This window comes from Eurosta solidaginis, chromosome 2, assembly GCF_040869045.1.
Source record: "Eurosta solidaginis isolate ZX-2024a chromosome 2, ASM4086904v1, whole genome shotgun sequence".
NCBI lineage: Eukaryota > Metazoa > Arthropoda > Insecta > Diptera > Tephritidae > Eurosta > Eurosta solidaginis.
In genome coordinates this window covers 25,866,957-25,887,229 of record NC_090320.1, presented here as the reverse complement: position 1 = coordinate 25,887,229, position 20,273 = coordinate 25,866,957, and the positions used below count along the sequence as shown (strand labels likewise).

At 39.3% G+C, this 20,273-nt stretch overlaps 1 protein-coding gene and 1 long non-coding RNA gene across 2 annotated transcripts; one reads left to right on the top strand and one right to left on the bottom strand.

Moving 5' to 3' along the window:
* The first annotated feature begins 671 nt into the window (after nucleotides 1-671).
* Nucleotides 672-3,903, top strand: mira (miranda). Its single transcript, XM_067769389.1, has 2 exons — nucleotides 672-3,012; nucleotides 3,103-3,903. The coding sequence occupies exons 1-2, from the start codon at nucleotides 1,111-1,113 to the stop codon at nucleotides 3,784-3,786; spliced, it is 2,586 nt and encodes an 861-aa protein (XP_067625490.1). The 5' UTR covers nucleotides 672-1,110; the 3' UTR covers nucleotides 3,787-3,903.
* Nucleotides 3,904-9,777: 5,874 nt separating this feature from the next.
* On the bottom strand, nucleotides 9,778-15,984 carry LOC137239413 (uncharacterized). Its single transcript, XR_010949365.1, has 2 exons — nucleotides 14,532-15,984; nucleotides 9,778-14,477 (listed from the first exon to the last, which is right to left on the bottom strand). It is a non-coding gene; the product is annotated as an uncharacterized lncRNA (long non-coding RNA).
* Between the last annotated feature and the right edge of the window lie 4,289 nt (nucleotides 15,985-20,273).

Genomic DNA, 20,273 nt, shown 5'->3' with positions numbered 1-20,273 from the left:
CGGAGAAGATAGGCTGAATGTATTTGCCCTATTAAGTATCAATAGAAATATTGATATCACAGTGGAAGAAGTCTGATTCGCTCAAAAACAGAGGAAAATCAATTTGTAATTTTGCTTTTTACTATTAATTATTACAACAACATTTTCAATAAATGGATCACTGAATAAATACAATACTATTTCCTCCCAATAACATTATTCCATACAATAAGTACTTATCATCACTTAACAAAATTTGAATTTTAAATTTTGTGTCTCCCCCGAATAATTCTTTTACTACGCCACTGAATTTAGGGCCTTTCCGAGCCGGTACATTGGATGAGGTAATTTTTTTATGGGTTCTGTATTAATTTTATTTGTGATTCGGGCATGCCGTTTAAAACCAGAATAGGAGAAAACATTGTAAAAAATTACGCGTTTAGCGCAGCTAGGGATATGAAACGAAATGCCTAAGAACTGGTCGCAAGGCAAAAACCACCACCATCAGCACCTTCAGGTATTGCAATGGGTAAGATACAGAAGTCATATGCGCACAAAAAACCTTAATAACCACCACCATATGACCGAAAGCAGCGCCACAGCCAGATAATGGACAAAGTGGCAGTTTAGTTTGGTCTGAGCAACGATCGTGAGGAATCAGTTATGATTTTACCGCCGAACGAATAGGAACAGTTCAAGAACGCAAGCAAGCGGGCTTACGCAAATGTAGTTAGAATTTTTAAACAGTAAACGTGGTTTAAGTGTTGAATTAAAAAAAGAATTTGTTATGCAGTTAAAGATTTGTTTAAACATTTTTTGTATTGTTTTTTGTTAAAACTACTATTATGGATACTTGTTTTTTATTTATTTGAAAAAATATATTTAATTGAAAGAAAAAAAAAATTAAAAAAGAAAAAGATATTACGTAAATATGCATTAAAAAAAACTAAAATAAGACTATAGAAACCCTCCTAAGCGGAAAGTAGCGCGCGTATAACCTAACTTTTTTGAATTCTAATAACGGTCGCTCTTAACTTGAAAGCCACTTGTAACAACCCCCGAAACGCTAACTTACAAGTAACAACTAATACAAGAACCACCACCAGCACTACAACAACAACTCTAAATAAAATGTCTTTCTCCAAAGCTAAACTCAAGCGTTTCAACGATGTCGATGTAGATTGCGCCAACTCACCAGCCGCCGCACGTTTAGCCGCCAACGATGTTAGCAGCGCGGGACTACATACACCAGGGAAATGTCTACCAACCACGCCAGGCGTAACAACAGCAACAACAACATCCACCGTTACATCAGCTGCGACAGTAGAACGTAAAGAGCAAATCGAGAAATTCTTCAAAGACGCCGTACGTTTTGCAACCAACAATAAAGAATCTAAAGAGTTTGCCATACCAAAAGATGCAGCAGTGAAGGATGATAAGAAGTCCAAAGGATTGCGGCTCTTTCGTACACCATCGCTACCGCAACGTTTACGCTTTCGTCATAATACAACAAACACAACAGAGGCTAAAAGCGGCACCAACAATAATAATAATGGTGGCGCTGGCACAGCAAGCTCTACGCCGCTGCATTCAGCGACTACAACACCAATTAAAGATGTTTCCAAATCTGGTGGACGCTTAAAAGGTAAAGAAGCGCTCCAACAGGAGATACGCAAAAAGAATGAGCTACTCGAAAGTTATATGAGTCAAGTGGATGTGCTCAAGCGTCATGTGGAACAATTGAAGGAGAGCGAACGCAAAATGCGTGAAGATAGCGCAAGTGTCGCCGAGAAAACTGATAATCTAATACAAGCGCTGCAAACAGAGAATGCAGCGCACAAAGAATTGAATGATCATTTAAGCGCTGAGAATGTTGAGCTTGCGGATAGATGCAACAAAATGGAGCAAGAGATGGATGCGCTTATAGTGCGTCATGCACATGAGTTGGAGGAGTTGCAAGCTACCATAATTGAGTTAAAGTTACAAAATGCTACGCTGGAAATGAAAGCGCGCGAGCAATGCGCTGAAGAACAAAGAAAACAACAACAAATTGAGACATTACAGCGCGAGATAAATGAAGCGCGTGAGAGGGTAACGTCAACAGAGGAGCGCGCACAAAAAGACAGCGAACTCATACAAAATTTGCGCAACACTAACGCAACGCTGAATAGTGATTTAAGCGACTTAAAACAGCAAATCGAACAAGATGCGCTTAGTTATGCACAAGAATGCAAGGTGGCACAAAATGAGATGGAATGTTTGAAGAAGGAGCGCAGCACATTGAAAAATGATTTAGCAAGCAAATGTGAACTCATCAAATCGTTGCAAGATGAACTGTTAGATAAGAGTTGCGAAATAGATGCACATTGCGATACCATACGACAGCTGTGTCGCGAAAAGGCGAAGCTTATGGAGAAAGAGCAGCTAATTGAGCAAGCGGAAGAGAAAGTGCGCAGCGCTGAGCAACAAGCAGAGCAAAAAGTGCAAAAGCTCGAATCGGATTTGGAAAGCGCAATCGAGCGCGAGAAAGCGTACTGGCGCGCTGAATTAGATAAGCGTCAAAAAATGGCTGAAAATGAGATCATCAAGGTGGAGTTAGAGAAGCAAGACGTTATGGTGCTGTTGGAGAGCACAAATGATATGTTACGCGAACGCGATGAGAAAATACAAAAATACGAAGAACAAATACGCAATGGCATCGACTATTACATACAATTGTGTGATGCGCTGCAAAAACAAATTGTCGATCTAAAACAGGATATAGCAAAACTGATCACGGAAAAGTACAACTATCAACTAACGCTCAGCAATACACGCTCCACGGTAAATATACTAATGGAACGTTTGAAGAAATCCGATGCAGATGTTGAACAATTTCGTGCGGAATTGGAATCCGTGCAGCTGGCAAAGGGTGCGCTAGAACAAAGCTATCTAGCGCTGCAAACCGAATTGGAGACACTGCGTAGCAGTCATGCTGAAACTGAGACGGCGCTCAAGACGCTGTGCCAAACATCAAAGACGCTACAACAAGAGGTATCCATTAAAGAGAATCTATTCAATGATATACTTACCTCAGAAGAGGAAACTTTGGCTAAATTCAATAAAATTGCTTCCTCATTCCAGGAGCGTATCAATACTACAGATGTGGCGCATTACCTGGACATGTACAATGAGCTGAAACGCAAGGATGAGACACGTGAACTGTACATGCAGGATATGAAGAAGGCATTGGATGAATTCGCTACAGTATTACAATTTGCGCAACTCGAATTGGATAGCAAGGAGAAGTCATTACACAAAATGCGTGAAGAATGTGAACAATTGAAGTTGGAAAATATTGCGCTCAAATCGAAAGTCGATGAAGGTAATGCCGCTGTCACAAAAAAAGAGAATATCACAGATTTGGAGAAAATTGAAGATATGCTCATCGATACCGAGCTTCGCGCCGAATGTGATAAAATTGCTAATTGGCTGTTGAGTTCAACGTCTGCTGCAGCGTGCGCTAGCGCCACTGAAAAGATGGTGCGCCAAGAGAGTGCTAACGAAATCAGTGAGCTGCTCAAACCAACAACGCCTAATAGTAATAACAAAACGCGCAACAGCTGCATGACAACGCCAGCATCACCCGCCGCTGCTAATAAAACGATAACGATTTCATCAACAGCGCCAGGTTCAAATGTGGGCACACCACGTACACCGAAAACGCCACGCACACCACGTTCTACACCCAAGAAAACGGTACTTTTCCCAGGCAAAGAAAATATATGTAGTCCGCAAAAGCAAGTGCTAAAGGCGCGTAATATGTAACGCGCAAGAGGAAAGTCAAGAGATGTAGCAAAGAATGTAGATGAGATTGAAGTGCTACTAGAATATGAGATTTATTTACATTTTTTTAAAATAAATTATTAAAATCGAATGCGCACATTTAAGTGCTAAACAAAACACGTCATGTATTGTCTATTGTTTTGTATGCTCTGGGAGTCTTAGGAGTTTAGCTTTGATTTACGTTTGCGCATGTTCCCACGGTGCGTTTTGAGATTTATGCACATCAAGAAAAATACGTTAAAGTTGCGCACTCTCGTAAGGAAAGGTACGTATGTATGTATGTTAGCATAAATATAATTCTTTTTCATACAATTGCGCAATACCCATGGATCTGTTGGCCCGCTGTGAAAGCATAACATCACCCTTTGTTTGCGAACAAAGGGGTGGGTAAACATACCGACACACACACAAACACTCACACATTATTCCTTTTCAAAGGTAACGTCAAGAAATTGCGACGCACTTCCTTTCGTCACAGCAAAGCCTTTTGTCCTCATTTTGCATTACATATCAATGCAAAGTTTCAACGAACTCGAGGGTTTGCTGTAAGCAAAGAAGACGGAAAAATGTTCATGAGTGTGCGCAGCTAAAGGAAGCATGTAATTTAGGCAGCTGTTTGAGTTGGCATTTGTTGCTTTCTTGAATAATAACTGGGGTCATCGTGTTACAATTACGTACCATCACAACGACAGAGTTGGGTAGGGAAAAGGAGCGGGTAACAGTTATGTTTGAATGGCAATGCACGTGTGGTTTTTTTAAGTACTTTAACTTTATTAGTACCTAGGAAATAGGTACTGTATACCAGGTCTGGCTAGCTTCGGCAGAGAACTCGCAAAGTGTGCGTCAAACTGTGTAGAACAGTGTGAGTGCAAATCATTCGCGCGTATGGTGCCGAAGTCGCCCCTGCTTGCTTGTCACTCGTATATATTGTAACGAATTTAGAGAAATTCCGCTTATTCCAAACCTTCTGCTAACGTTCGAATCACTAAACTGTTGAATAAATAACTCCAATTTTCAATAATGCAAAATGGTCTTTATTAGACTACTTTGAGAGTACTTCACAATAACACTTATACTTCATCAAAACTGCTTAGTCAAGCCTCAGCTTGCGCTGCTTTTATACTCTCGGTTTCCTCGTTAACCCATTTCTCCTAAGGTCTAGTAATTTCGCGAACTTCATGCTTGGTTACCAGCCGTATGCATGTATATTTGCAGTTTGTAGCCATATGCGTGTGTATATGTGAGTACTACTTCGGCTGATGATGAGTATCTCTCCGTTGCATTGTATGTATGTCTGCATGATGATTGATTTGTTTACGTACATACCTGTGGCTGTTTAGTAACAGCTTAGGGATGCTAGTATTAACTTAGTGATGCTAATGTTCGTCACAATATGTATACGCGAAAGCGCCCGTAAGGGCGAAGCTTCCCAGCCCTACCCTAGCGAGAAATTCACGTGGATTGGTCTACCATGTAGAGGCTTTCTTCGCAATCTACATAATGGCAAAAGAAGGAGGCTATCTCCCAACGCCCTACTCTTCTGGAGGGCGAAGACAACTTAAAGTACGCATATTTATTTGGCGTTTAAACCTTTAAACGAGTCTGGCAGACAAGGAACACGTAATGCACTTATTTTGCGCATAGCTGTTTAATCCAATTTGGCGGTATAGCAAATTGCGCGGAGATTACAGGGGCCTTAGATCCTTCTGCACTCTTTCTTTACAAAAGAGTGGGAGCTTCGCACTTCCTTTGCTTTCGTAAGCGTGTTCCGGTATGATTTTTTCCTGACTGTAGTGCTAAAAACAAGTTGCCCGCCCTGGCGTTGAAGTCTCTATCACACTAATTTTTACGTGTACCGCTCATTTTATATCTTGGATGGGGGTAAAGGCGACATCATCCATCAGCCGGGCAGCGGTTCCCTGAATATACGACATTATTTGGAGTGTATTTGCATCTGGCTGTTCACAAGCCCAGCGGATGTGGTGCAGTGTTCAGCACATCAGTTATGCCAGCTCTGGATAGTCTGTACGCCATCTCTATTATATTATAACTACACTTTTAAGCCCATTCACAACATTAATATACCATAAAATTTATAGGTCATTTAAACTCTTCTGGTGCCAGGTTAAAGACCTGTTCTCCCTTCGCCTCGATAGATGCTATCGCTAGGTCCTTAGTACTGAAATTAGATAGCATACATTCAGCCCTATTCTGCATTTCGACTTGGATTGGAATTTTTTCGATTTGGCGATTTTGGTATTCTGTGTTCCAATCTCTTTCGATCCAACTTCGAATCGTTCGATTTTGTGTATTCTGCATTTCGATCGTAGTTCCGTTTTTCTAAGTTGAAAATTGGTTGGCGGAAAAATATTTTCTTTTTATTTTTTTATTAATTTATAACAGAATTTTAGCAAAAATATAAGTAAAACTTGTTGAGAAACGTAAAAGGTTTGATTATGATTTTTTTATATGTTTCCAGGTCAAAAACAACATGTCGATGTCGAAGTCCTTGGACGTATTTGCCCCGCAAAAGTATTTAACACATACTTGAAAGCATCCTAGTTTTTTTGAACCTAAATAAGAAAATAAGTCATTAAACTTTACCACTTTTAAGTTAAATATCTTACAATTCACTCCTCTCAAATGGATTACACAAATCTCGCAATATTTGCCTTTCCATTCTCGCTTGGCCATTTTCGTATGCGTTGCTTTCCAACTCCACAAATAATGCCGATGCTATTGCTTCCATTATAATAGACAGCTATAATTTGTCTGTTTGTTGGGTCCAGTTATATGCCAAAGCATGCTGCCGGAGTAGAGGAAGTTGAAGCGAAAACGTAAACAATCCTTGCGGAAAGAATAAATAAATCTTCATAAAGTATTTTAGGCCACTGCAATGAAATTAGCATCCATAAAATTCAGAAAATGTCAACTATATTCGTGCAGGAATCCGTTTTAACAAAACTTGGTGGCCACGGCAGGGAATTGGACAAAAGAACAACAAAAACACACTTACAATTATGAAAGCTCTTCACTCAAAAAAATATAACTCGGCGGCAATATATTCTATTCCTTTTCTTTGTACAAAATGGCTTGGATAATAAAATATTAACGTTTTTCAGTGTTTTTTACAAATTTTCTTTAATTTATTTTGTTCCATTGTTCACACATTCCGTACTAACAGCTGATTTCGAAAAATCATTTGCTCTTCCTCTTCTCGTTACGATTCCGTCGTAATGCAGAATACCGAACTTCGATTTAAGCGGAGCGTAGAACGTGAACGTAATCGAAATGCAGAATAGGGGTGATTAGTATGGGTGTTTTCTTATCATGACTGCAGTTCTCACCCTGCCTTCCGTTCGTAATAATCGCCGATATCGTGCGCCCTACGCCCCGAAACCGTTCTCCCACAGCTATGATTCCTGAATAAGCGCTTCATCGAACGAACGTTCTTTAAAAAGCAAGATGAGCTTGTTTCGGTTTTTGGCTTTTTATCTTTAAAGTAAATGTATATTATGAGTTCTCTGTCCTGCAGTTTTATAGGTATATTCTCATCTTCTGCTTCTTCTATCGATAAGGAGACTCCCCGAGACTTTTATCGACGTTGACAGTTCTTTGTGGGATATTAATCCGGTTCGTTCCGGTACATATCACCATTAAGGGACTAGCCACATCGTCTCGGGCACGATTTGATATGACCACAATGAACTTCCTAGGTCATCCAATTCCCTTCCTGCATGAGAAACTTACATATGTCTCGCCGTTGCGGTTTCCCGCATCACGGTCCTGAGACAGGGCCGTTTTTCTCCTCCTTTTTGTCTTGCCGTTGCGGCTACCAGGTATCAAAGTCTTGCTATTGGGTCGTTTGTCCTCTGCTTCTAAAAAGCAAGCTTGTTGCGCTCAGTCGATCGCTTTCCCTTCTTCCAGACTGACATTTTTCTTCTTCAATCCGGTTACGGTATCGAGGATTGCTGGAGGTAAACTTCAACTCAGCAGACCGCCTTCGACTTGTTTGCACCATTTCACTGGTCCTTTTCAATGCTCGCTGCACAGTGCTGTGTTAGAGTTTTATTGCGCTCTTTCTTCACTCTTCTTCTCTTCTTGACCTCTCCTACTGATCTCTCACGGAGCTTTTCTACCTTCGCTCTCCAAGTTTACTTTATTGATTGAGACTCTTTTCTTCTCTCCTTCTCCTTATCTTCATTACAGAATTATGAGTGATGCATCTTGGTTGTATGACCACCTGCTCTACAAGGCAGGCGCAGCGACCAATATATTATATGGAGAGGAACTGTCCACGACCATATATAAAAACGGTTTGCTGTGCGTCAGACTCGCTAGTACTCAAAAACGGCTTGACCGATTATGATATTTTTTGTTTCCTTCGTTACGGTTCAAGGATGGCTTAAATAAAATTTTTTGGAAAAGTGGACCGGCTAAAATCCGAGCTTGTAAGGCTCAAACTATTGATATTGTGGCGAATATTAGCAGTTCTATACATAAATATGCTGCTACTAAATAAATGCAAAACAACAATAAAGCAAGCAGCCACACTTGTGTACATGAACACATCAAAGTAAGCCATTTACACACATACATACATACATAGAAGGTGATAAAGAATATTTCACACACATCACCAGCAGCTTAAAGCAAATAAATTATCTCATATACACATAGGTAGTCATCAGGTAAGAGCAGAAGTTGTTACTCACACACACACGCGCATATAACTAAATAACCAAGCAGGAGATAAAACTGTTCTAGGTGAAACGTCTAGACCTTAGGAGAAATATGCGAATGAGGCAACAGAGAGTATAAAAGCAGCGCAAGCTGAGGAATAACTAATCAGTTTGATTTAAACACGCTATTAGTTGTGAAGTGAAGTATAATTGTACTACTCCCACAGTAGTCTAAATAAAGACTATTTTGCAATGCTGAATATTGGAGTTATTTATTCGACAGTGCAGCGACTCGAACGTTAGGAGAAGGTGTATAATTATCAGGAATTTCCCAAAATTAGTTACAATATTTAAATGCATGTACTATATATATTAATCCTTATCGATTTTTGGAAAAGTGAGCTGTGCCACATTTCCTTTTAAGGAATATTTAAATTCGCTTTATCTCCGATATTGTTTGAAAGAGGTGATCAATATTTGGTATAGATATTCCATATATGAGGATATTGGGGTGGGACAGGTAATGGGAGTGGAAGTGGGATTGAAAGTGAGAATGGGCGTTAGATAAATGGAATAAGGTATGGAGAAGAATATGAAGAAAACCTGAAGATAAAGTAGAAGGGATTTGATTACGAATTTTGCTAAAATAATAAACATTAACATTGCGAAATTGTCTGATGATGATTACGTGGCGGTTTTCGAAATGGTACCATCGCAATATGCCAGTAAATGTTTCTTTCTTTCTTTTCAGTTTCGCTTAGAAAAACATAACAATTGAATATTCAATTATTATAAGCCGGTGTTAAGCTCATTAAGTCTTAATAATAAGTATAAATTGAACACACCATTAAAACAAACAAACATAAATATATAAAACTGAGCCCGAGTTTACAAAGCTTCATTCGCAACGAAAAAGAAACTTTACAAAAACAAATCTACATAACAGGCAAATTAATATAGAGAGAATGTCTCAATTGTGTTGTTAGTGTAGAAATGAGATAAGCTGGATTAAACAAGGAAACAAATACAAGCAGGATAGCCTAGTGATTAAGACAATTGCAGTTTCACCGTGTGATTCGCGGTTCGAATCTCGGTGAAACATTTGATAACATTGCGAAATTGTCTGATGATGATTACGTGGCGGTATTTAAAATTGTACCATCACAATAAGCCAGTAAATGTTTCTTTCTTTTCAATTGCTGTTAGAAAAACATAATAATTGAATATTCAATTATTATAAACCGGTGTTAAGCTCATGAATTCTTAATAATAAGTAGAGTATTAAACAATATTGTATGTATTTGAATTAAACGTTTCGTTTATTTTTCAGTAAAAATGTAAGTTCGTTATTATATCATATATTTATAATTCATAGTTTATATATATGTATATATGCATTTAAGTTATTAAAATAAATTTTTATAAAATAAAATATTTGTATTAACATAAAACGTGTGTTTTGAGCACTTTGGTACATACAAATACATACAACTAATAATCAGCAGCATAAATTAGTATTATTATATAGTTTAATATAAAGTGTGTATGAGTGTAAGTCACGAATAAAAATTTACATATTTTTAAAAGTATATACATAAGCATAATTCATAATTCGTTAATTTATTTTATAAAAAAGTGAATGCAATTTCAATATATGTATATTAAGTAGTATATATGTATATATATATATGTATGTATATATAAATTTTCGAACACTATATGTCATTTTATTGCAGTGTTAAAATATTAATAAAAACAAACTTACATAATTTACAATTATGTACTACATAATACATTATATCGACATGTAACACGTGTATGAATGCAATTTTTTTTTGTTTTTTTTTTTTTTTTTGTAATTTTTCTTTAACTATATAAGAATTAAAATAAATAAAAAACACTAAGTAGCATTAAAAATAATAATGCTATACATATGCAAATATCATAAAAAAGCAAAAAAAAAAAGGAACGAGGAGCAATTACACTGTGCAACAGCCGGCTGGGTATTGGACCAACCCCCTTTTTGTAGATATTGAGGCTTAAGTAGACAAAGTACTATATCCGTTTTTCGAAGTTAGCCTCCAAAAAATAGATACCGGTTTTCAAAGTTCGAAATTCTACATTTAGAAATTTTATATTTTTGGTTAACGCGTTCAGCAAATTAAAAAAGTAAAAATGTGGTCGTGGTCCGCCTTCTTCTTTTATTTGAATGGCTGAATTCTTTTTTTGAAAAATTGCAGTACGAGCAATTCCAGTGGAGAGTATGTGCAGACATGAAAGTAGTAGCCACTATCATGGGACTATCTGACTTCACCTCGTATAACAGCTGTTATACTAAATTTCTCAAAAAAAGAATTCAGAGCTTCAAATAAGGCAAAAGAGCAGACCGCGATCACATTTTTACTTTTTTGATTTGCTGAACACGTTAACAAAAAAAAAAAGAAAATTTCGAAATGTAGAATTTCGAACTTCGAAAGCCGATATCTATTTTTTGGAGGCTAACCTCGAAAAACGGAGATAGTACTTTGTCTACTTAAGCCTCAATCTCTACAAAGAAGTGGGTTTGGTCCAATACCTAGAAAAAAAGTTGATTTTGTCGCATAGTGTCATTAATTAATTTTTATCAGAGATTGCATTTAACGGTTAACCAGCAAAAGCAATTCGGTTTATCACGGATAACAACCGATATACAAGAACAAGAAAGAATTTTGATTGGAAGAGCAGTGAAATTTTATTGCATTTGTTTTCTCATGTCCACGGCAAGTTATTTTTTAAGCTCAGAGTTAATTTAAAAATGTGTCAAAAATGTCAATTTAACTCTCAGTTAAAATAAGATAACTTGCCGTTCTGCAAGTGGGTGTCACTATCACGGAGATTATGTAGTGTCATTCATTTCTTAAGGTTTTATTAAAAACTGTTATTTTGAGACCCAAAAAATTTTTCGGCAATGGTAAATCCCCCTTCTGCTCTGTTAGAATTAACATAATGTAAACTTAGCATTAGGTTATTATAAGGGTCTGCAAATAATTGTTATTACACAAAATTTAAATTAGAAACACCATACTAAGTCCGGATCGTATGATTTTGGAGTCATGCGGGACTACCTCTAAAACCTATTTTATATCATTTCTGGACTGCTCGAGGATAATTTTGGGATATATTCGAGACTTTTGTAGTAATGCTGCGTTTTTTCCGGCACTAGTTGGGATCATTTCGGGTTTATTTTGGATTTTTCAGGTACTATTTGGAGATGAATTTAGGAAGGCGTTTGCAAACATTTTGGAATTTTTTTGGGACTATTTTGAGATCGTTATTGGCTCATCTTGAAATCATTCCGGATCAATTTTGACTAATTTTGGGATTAAGTTAGCAACTATTTCGGGACTATTTTGAAACACTTTAGCAGGGCTCGGAGAAATTCACTTATGAATACGAAAAGTTATGGGGCCGTTATTATTACACACTTTTTTCTAGGTATTGGAGGAGATTGAGGCTTAAGTATAAAAAGTACTATCTCAGTTTTTCGAAGTTAGCCTCCAAAAAATAGAACACGTTAAAAAAAGAAATAAAATTTCGAAATGTAGAATTTCGCACTTCGAAAGCCGATATCTATTTTTTCGAGGCTAACTGCGAATAACGGAGCAGCACTTTGTCTACATAAGCCTCAATATCTACAAAAAAAATGGGTTTGGTCCAATACCCAGTCGGCTGTTGCATAGTGTTATCGTATTTTCATCGACATGTTTTCGACTTGTTATCGATAACTACTCCTTTCGAAGAGTTATCGGTATATTATTGGTGAATTATCAACGTGTTATCGGTTTACTATCGAAAAGTTAGAGATTTGTTTTTAAAATAAATCTGCATTTGTTATCAGAAATGTATCGATTTTTTATAGAGAAAATATCGAGCTTTTCGAAAATAAATGTATAATAAATATTTTTTCGTTAACAAATCGATAACTTTTCGGAAACATTTATATTTTTTCGAAAAAATTTCTATTAACTCTTTTATTTTAAACCAAAAGGTCACGATAACGTTTGGTATCAATAACAAATTTAATAATCCATATCTTTTGATAAAATATCGAAATTTTTTTGATAATAAATCATTATATTTTCGATAATAAATCGATATTTTTTCGATAATATATCGATATTTTTTCCATAACAAATCCATATTAACATAATCAACACCTTTTCCAAAACATTTATATTTGTTTGAAAACTGTTCTAAAACAAATCACAATTTTTCGATAACAAATCTATATTTTTCCGGCAACTCTTTTATTTTACACCGAAAGGTCATCTATAACGTTTGGTATCGATAACAAATTTAATAATCCATACTTTTTTGATAAAATATCAAAATTTTTTTGGTAATAAATTATTATTTTTTCGATAATACATCGATATTTTTTCCATAATAAACTGATATTTTTGGATAAAAAAATCGATAACTTTTCCAAAATTCGATATATTTGTTTGATAACAAATCAATATTATTTCGATAACTTTTTTATATTAAACCGATAAGTCATCAATAGCGCTTGCTATCGATAACACATTTATAACCATTCGATAACAAATCGCTAACTCGCCTATGCGTCGCCTTTCATGCTCCTTCCTCTATTTTCATTTCCTTCACTTCGTTTGCATTCATTTTGTTCGCTCTGTAAGAAATCGAAACCAACAGTACTGGCATTTAACAGTTATTTAATGAACACGCTTTAATTGAAAACATCAGCTTCGGGAACTGTTATTTGTGATCTCTGATTTTTACAAAGCTTTTGGCTCATTCCACAATAAAAAATACCGAATGAAATATACCCGCGGTAGGTATGCCTGTCGTAAGAGGCGACTAAAATACCAGATTCAAGGGGCTGTGTAGCGCAACCCTTCAGGTTCCCAGCGCAATATACAGCTTCTCCAAACCCAACTGTTAACCTCACCTATCCGCGGCGAATACTGTTTCATTAACAGGCGAGGCTCTGGCGATCCCGAACTCCTGATGGATCAGGGCGGTATGGCCTAGAAGGTTTCATGTGATCATACCAAATCGTTCCCGAGCTGGTCGAGCTTGGCACTGGAACGTACCGGATCTGCATCCGGCAAAGGACCATCACCTCGATAACACTCCCCAAAGCCTTCGGGGAGTGTCCTTATCGCTACAACATTAACAACAACAACTGAAAATTTATGGCATTTAAAACCAATAAGAGACGTTTTTTTCTGATAGCAATCAAACTTTAAGATGGGATCAGATATTACGATCTTGAATTAGCGAGATGTTGATGTTGCTTTAACGATAAAAAACACTCGGAGGTTTTGGGGAGTGTAATCGCTGTTGATGATTGTTTGCTGGATATAAATCCGTTCATTCCGGCAAAAAGTAGGGAACGATTTTATATGACCACGTTAAACTTTCAAGGGTATCCTTCTGCCAGTTCCGTGAGGAACTTTCTGTCGGCATTGCCTCGCTTGCTAAATATGTGTATGATACATTCATATTTGTGTATAATACATTCATATTTGTAGCTCGAATAGGTGAGTTTGACAGATAGGTTGGAGAAGCTATGAAGCTATACAACCTTGAATTCTTAATCAGTCCTATTCTGCATTTCGACTTGGATTGGAATTTTTTCGATTTGGCAATTTTGGTATTCTGTGTTCCAATCTCTTTCGATCCAACTTCGAATCGTTCGATTTTTTGTATTCTGCATTTCGATCGTAGTTCCGTTTTTCTAAGTTGCAAATTAGTTGGCGGAAAAATATTTTCTTTTTATTTTTTTATTAATTTATAACAGAATTTTGACAAAAATATAAGTAAAACTTGTTAAGAAACGTAGAAGGCTTGATGATGATTGTTTGTTATATGTTTCCAGGTCAAAAACAACATGTCGATGTCGAAGTCCTTGGACGTATTTGCCCCGCAAAAGTATCTAACACATACTTGAAAGCATACTTGTTAAGTCGAAAGTTATTTTTGAACCTAAATAAGAAAATAAGTCATTAAACTATACCACTTTTAAGTTCAATTTCTTACAATTCGTCACTCATCTCAAATGGATTACACAAATTTCGCAATATTTGCCTTTCCATTCTTGCCTGGCAATTTTCGTATGCGTTGCTTTCCAACTCCATAAATAATGCCGCGGCTATTGATTCCATTATAATAGACAGCTATAATTTGTGTCTGTTCGTTGGGTCCAGTTATATGCCAAAGCAAGCTGCCGGCGTAGAGGAAGGTGAAGCGAAAACGTAAACAATCCGTGCGGAAAGAATAAATAAACCTTTATAAAGTATTTTAGGCCAGTGCAATGAAATTAGCATCCTTAAAATTCAGAAAATGTCAACGATATTCGTGCAGGAATCCGTTTTAACAAAACTTGGTGGCCACGGCAGGGAATTGGCCAAAAGAACGACAAAAACACACTTACAATTATGAAAGAACTTCACTCAAAAAAATATAACACTGCGGCAATATATTCTATTGCTTTTTTTTGTACAAAATGGCGTGGATAATAAAATATAGTTTTTCAGTGTTTTTTACAAATTTTCTTTAATTGATTTTGTTCCAATGTTCACACATTCCGTACCAACAGCTGATTTCGAAAAATCATTTGCTCTTCCTCTTATCTTTACGATTCCGTCGTAATGCAGAATACCAAACTTCGATTGAAGCGGAGCGTAGAACGGGAACGTAATCGAAATGCAGAATAGGGGTGAATATTCCGCTCATACGACGATATAAGGTAAAATCACAAATGCAGGTAAGCAGCTAGATCCAAATTAGATTTTACGGGCCAGTCCATAACAACCTCATGTGTCCATAGTGCACATAGACGACGTAATTTGAGTGTTTATTTGGGTATAATACGTGCTATCTAAAACAACAAGCGGATAAAGTAACTAGCAAGCAAGAACATAACTTGCTTTCGCTTCCCAAGGCAGTCGGTTCTATGTACCGGAGCGACTCGGCAAGGACTGTCATTTCAGTGTGACCCCATTTAATTTGTTTCGTCCCTCCCACAAATTGTCATCCTCCCAGCAGCTCCTTGCAGCAGGACTGCTACATATTCACTTACTCCGGGAAGGTATTGAACCCAATCCGGGTCCGTCTCCTGACCCCGGTCCTGAGAAATGGTTTTGCTGCATTTGCCAGAAAAGAATCTTTTTAGGACGGTCATACTCTGTTCAGTGTGCCTCGTGCAAGGGATGGTTGCATCGGACAGGTTGTTCTGGGCTTGATCCCAAAACCCGACGTCCACGTAACTTTTATAAATCTTTTGTGGATCCTTGCTGCTCACGCCCAAGGGCGTCCCGTAGTCTACGCCTAAGCGTATCCCCACTACCTTCCAGCAGCTTCGCTGCTCAGCAAGCCACAACAAGTACCCGCTGCTGCTCGCGCCCCACGGCGCCAACAACTCAAACAGCTGATACCACTCATAACTACTACCTTCGTAGTAGAGCTGGTAGCAATGCTGAGCATCAGCCCCTGCCCCCGTCTTCTTCTCCCCCCCTCTTTTCTGGCAGCAATCGTGCAGGTCAGGGAAACAGACTCTTAGTCCCTGCCTCCGTTTGCACCGTCTGCCAGCACAGAATATATAGGTTTGCGACATCCGCTCAATGCAGCTCCTGCCTTGGGTGGTGCCACTTTCCTAGATGTTCTGGTCTCCGCGACGGCAACCCCTCGACGGGTTTCATCGCGCCATGTTGCCAGGTCGCAAACCCAAATCATCCGGGTACCCCAATGCTTGCCCAAGGGCGCCCAGTCCCAAGGCCACAACAGCAATTGCGTCCTGGCCTTCCACAACCTAGGCGTAGTCACCCGTCACTTACCCCTAGAGTGGCGGCGTCACCCCTCATGCACTTCAGAATTCTGCAGTTAAACTGTAATGGACTAACTGGGAAGATTACGGAGATAGTCGATTTCATGAAGCGGCACAACATCCGCATTGCTGCGATTCAAGAGACTAAACTTACAGCAAGATCTGCATTGCAGACCTGCTCTGGGTATAACGTCCACAGGAAAGACCGCGAGAGCGGAAATGGAGGCGGTCTCGCGTTTATCATACACCACTCTGTGCAATATTATATATTTGATCCTGGCATCGACCGCAGGGCAATGTCTTAGAACGTCAAGGCCTATCTGTCCGGTCAGGCGATGCAAATCTAGAAATCATCAACATCTACATCCCTCCTGTCACCTGTTGCCCCAGTGGATACCGCCCTAAAATCGAGGCCTTACTCACTGGCAACAATCGCATTATCTTAGGCGATTTCAATGCCCATCACGACCTATGGCATTCAAACTTGCGGGCGGACAGTAGGGGTGAGATGTTGGCGGATCAAATAGAAGAAACGACGTTCTGCACAATAAACGGAGACGCCCCCACACGTATGGTAGGAAGCTGTCATAGCTCGCCAGATATCTCAATCGTGAGCGCAGAACTCGTAAACTGCGTCAACCGGCAGCCGATGGTAACATTGGCATCCGACCACCTGCCCATGCTTATTTCGTTCGAGCGTACCGCCGACTTCATCGTCACCGAAAAACGCACTTTCATAAACTTCAAAAAAGGAAAGTGGGAAGAATATAAATCTGCAACAGACAGCAGCTTTGCTGCCCTCCCTATCCCGACTGATGCCCGCCAAGGGGAGCGTGCCTTCCGTAAGGTCATTGAATCCGCCTCGGCACATTTCATTCCCGCCGGGAGAATTCCCGAAATCCGGCCCCACTTCCCGGCGGAGGCCGCGAGCTTAGCGAGGGAACGCGACCTTATAAGACAGCTTGATCCAGGCGACCCCCAAATAAGGGATATAAACCAACGCATCAGATTGCTTGTGGACGAACACAAGCGGGCGAAATGGGAAGAGCACCTAAGAGGTTGTAACCTCTCTACCGGTGTAGGTAAACTTTGGTCCACCGTAAAGTCCCTATCGAATCCGACTAAGCACAAAGACAAAGTTTCTATCGCCTTTGACGATAAGGTGCTGTCGGATGCGGAAAAATGCGCGAGCGCTTTCTGCCGACAATATATAATGCATCCTACGGTCGACAAAGATAGACGGAGAGCCAATAGACACGCACATAAACACAAATTCAGCGCGTCACCAATCACCATCGCCGCTAGAGAGGTTGAGGACGCCATTGGTCGCGCTAAACCATCCAAAGCAGTGGGCCCAGACGGCATAGCCATGCCGATGCTTAAAAACCTAGGGAAAGAGGGTTTCAAATATTTAGCGCATGTCTTCAACCTGTCTCTCTCCACCTTTGCCATACCCGAGAAATGGAAAATGGCCAAGGTGGTCCCGCTACTAAAGCCTGGGAAACCAGCTAACGTAGGTGAGTCATATCGTCCGATATCTCTCCTATCGCCAGTGGCAAAGACGCTTGAAGCCATTTTGCTCCCTTATTTCCAAGCACATTTGCATCTAGCCCCTCATCAGCATGGCTTCAGAAAACTCTATAGCACTACCTCCGCGCTAAATGTCATTGGCACCCAGATAAATTGCGGTTTGAATCAATACCCCCACCATAGAACAGTACTCGTAGCGCTAGACCTATCAAAAGCCTTTGATACGGTCAACCATGGCTCATTACTGCAAGACCTGGAAGGGTCTACCCTTCCCCCATGTCTTAAAAGGTGGACCGCAAATTATCTGGGTGGTCGGCAGGCATCGGTGCAATTCAGAAACGAAACATCAAAACCGAGGAGAATTAAACAAGGGGTGCCACAGGGTGGTGTCCTATCCCCACTTTTGTTTTTCTACATATCTAAGCTACCTTCACCACCGGAAGGAGTCACAATCGTTTCCTACGCCGATGACTGCACAATAATGGCCACAGGCCCAGGCCCAGAGATCGATGAGCTATGCAATAAAATAAACGGCTATCTCCCTGATCTCTCCAGTTTTTTCGCCTCGCGAAACCTGGCATTGTCACCGACTAAATCTTCCGCGACCTTATTTACAACATGGACGCCCCAAATGTCGACCATATTGAACATCCACGTCGATGGCACTACGCTACCGACTGTCCTACACCCCAAGATCTTGGGTGTGACGTTTGATCAGGATCTACATTTTGGTGCGCACGCACCCTTGCTGGCAGTACCTGGGGAAAAGATAAAGAAACGCTCATGACCACATACAAAGCAATTAGCCAGCCGATTACGTGCTACGCGTCACCCATATGGTCGCCAAGCCTAAAAGCTACCCACTGGAAGAAACTACAGGCCTGCCAAAATACTGCTCTCAGAATCGCCACGGGCTGTCTTCTTATGTCTCAGAACACCATCTGCATAATGAGGCGAGAATACTCCCCATCAGGGAGAGAAATGAGATGCTGACCAAACAGTTTCTGTTGAATACCCAGAACCTGGGCATCCCAACAGACATCTGATTGACGAACCAGCACCGCCTAGGGGCCTAAGGAGTCATCTCCGTAAGCCTGAGAACCCAGCCGTATGAAGCGAATAAACACAAGCAGGTCCTTGGTGAACTCCATAGACAGGCGTCGGACCTTTATGTCGGGAATTTCCCGGTGAATCCAGTACTTGAAGAAAAATATCCAGAACTCGCGGAAGAGGAACGCATACTCCCCAGGGAAACGCGTGTCACTCTTGCTCAACTTCGTTCTGAATACTGTAACAGGTTAAACTCTTACCTATCCAGAATCAACCCCGACATACAAAATGTATGCCCCGCTTGCAATGTGTCCCCACATGACACCAACCATCTCTTTATTTGTAATGTGGAACCAACGCCTCTAACACCCCTTTCCTTATGGTCCACCCCTGTTGAAACGGCAAGTTTCCTTGGACTCCCGTTAGAGGATATTGATGACAATTTGTGATCGGTCGCGGCTATTAGGTGGGGCGAGCATTGCTGCAAAAACAACAACAACAACATAACTTGCAGCAACGAATTTTGTTTGCACATTTGTCACTGACGAAATTAAAAAAAGAAAACTTGGACAACTGCTTTCGCCTTACATACATACAATTTTTCTGACTTCACCTTACTATTTCAGTTTAAGAAGTGAACTTAAAATGGAAGTTGAAATGTCACGCGTGGAATGAGCCAAAAATACATTTTTTAGAAACTCGTGTTATTAATTAAATAATGACTTTCGATATCAAATACTACATCCATACATATGGATGAAAGAAAAAAAATATATATATACATTAGAGCGGGTCAAACTTGAAAAGGCACATCCAGTTTCTGAATCTATGGGTCATACTGAGTAATATTGTCCATGGGACCATAGGTCTGAAATGAATTTCGAGCCCCCTAATTTTGTTAGAAAATTTTATAGCCCAATCCGAATCCGAATCCGAATTTGACATTTATTTTCATGTATTTTTTTGTGAGAGCCGCTATTCGGATTGGGATATAAACTTTTCTAACAAAATTAGGGAGGCTCGAAATTCATTTCAGATCTATGGTCACATGGACAATATTACTCAATATGACCCATAGACTCAGAAACTGGATGTGCACCTGAAGGGTTTTTTCTCCCATTTTTCCACATACAATTTGACCCGCCCTAATATACATATGTATACGCGCAAATACAATATTAACTCAGCATTTTTTCGTTTGTTGCAAACGACGTTTTCGTTTTACGAATTGATTTCTTTGTTTTTGTTTTTTGTATATTAAATTGAATTTAACGACTTACATATATGTATTTTTTCAGATACCATAATAATCCAATATATGTATATACATATATATTTTAAGTAAATTAATTGGCCTAGGTGGCATAGATATACAG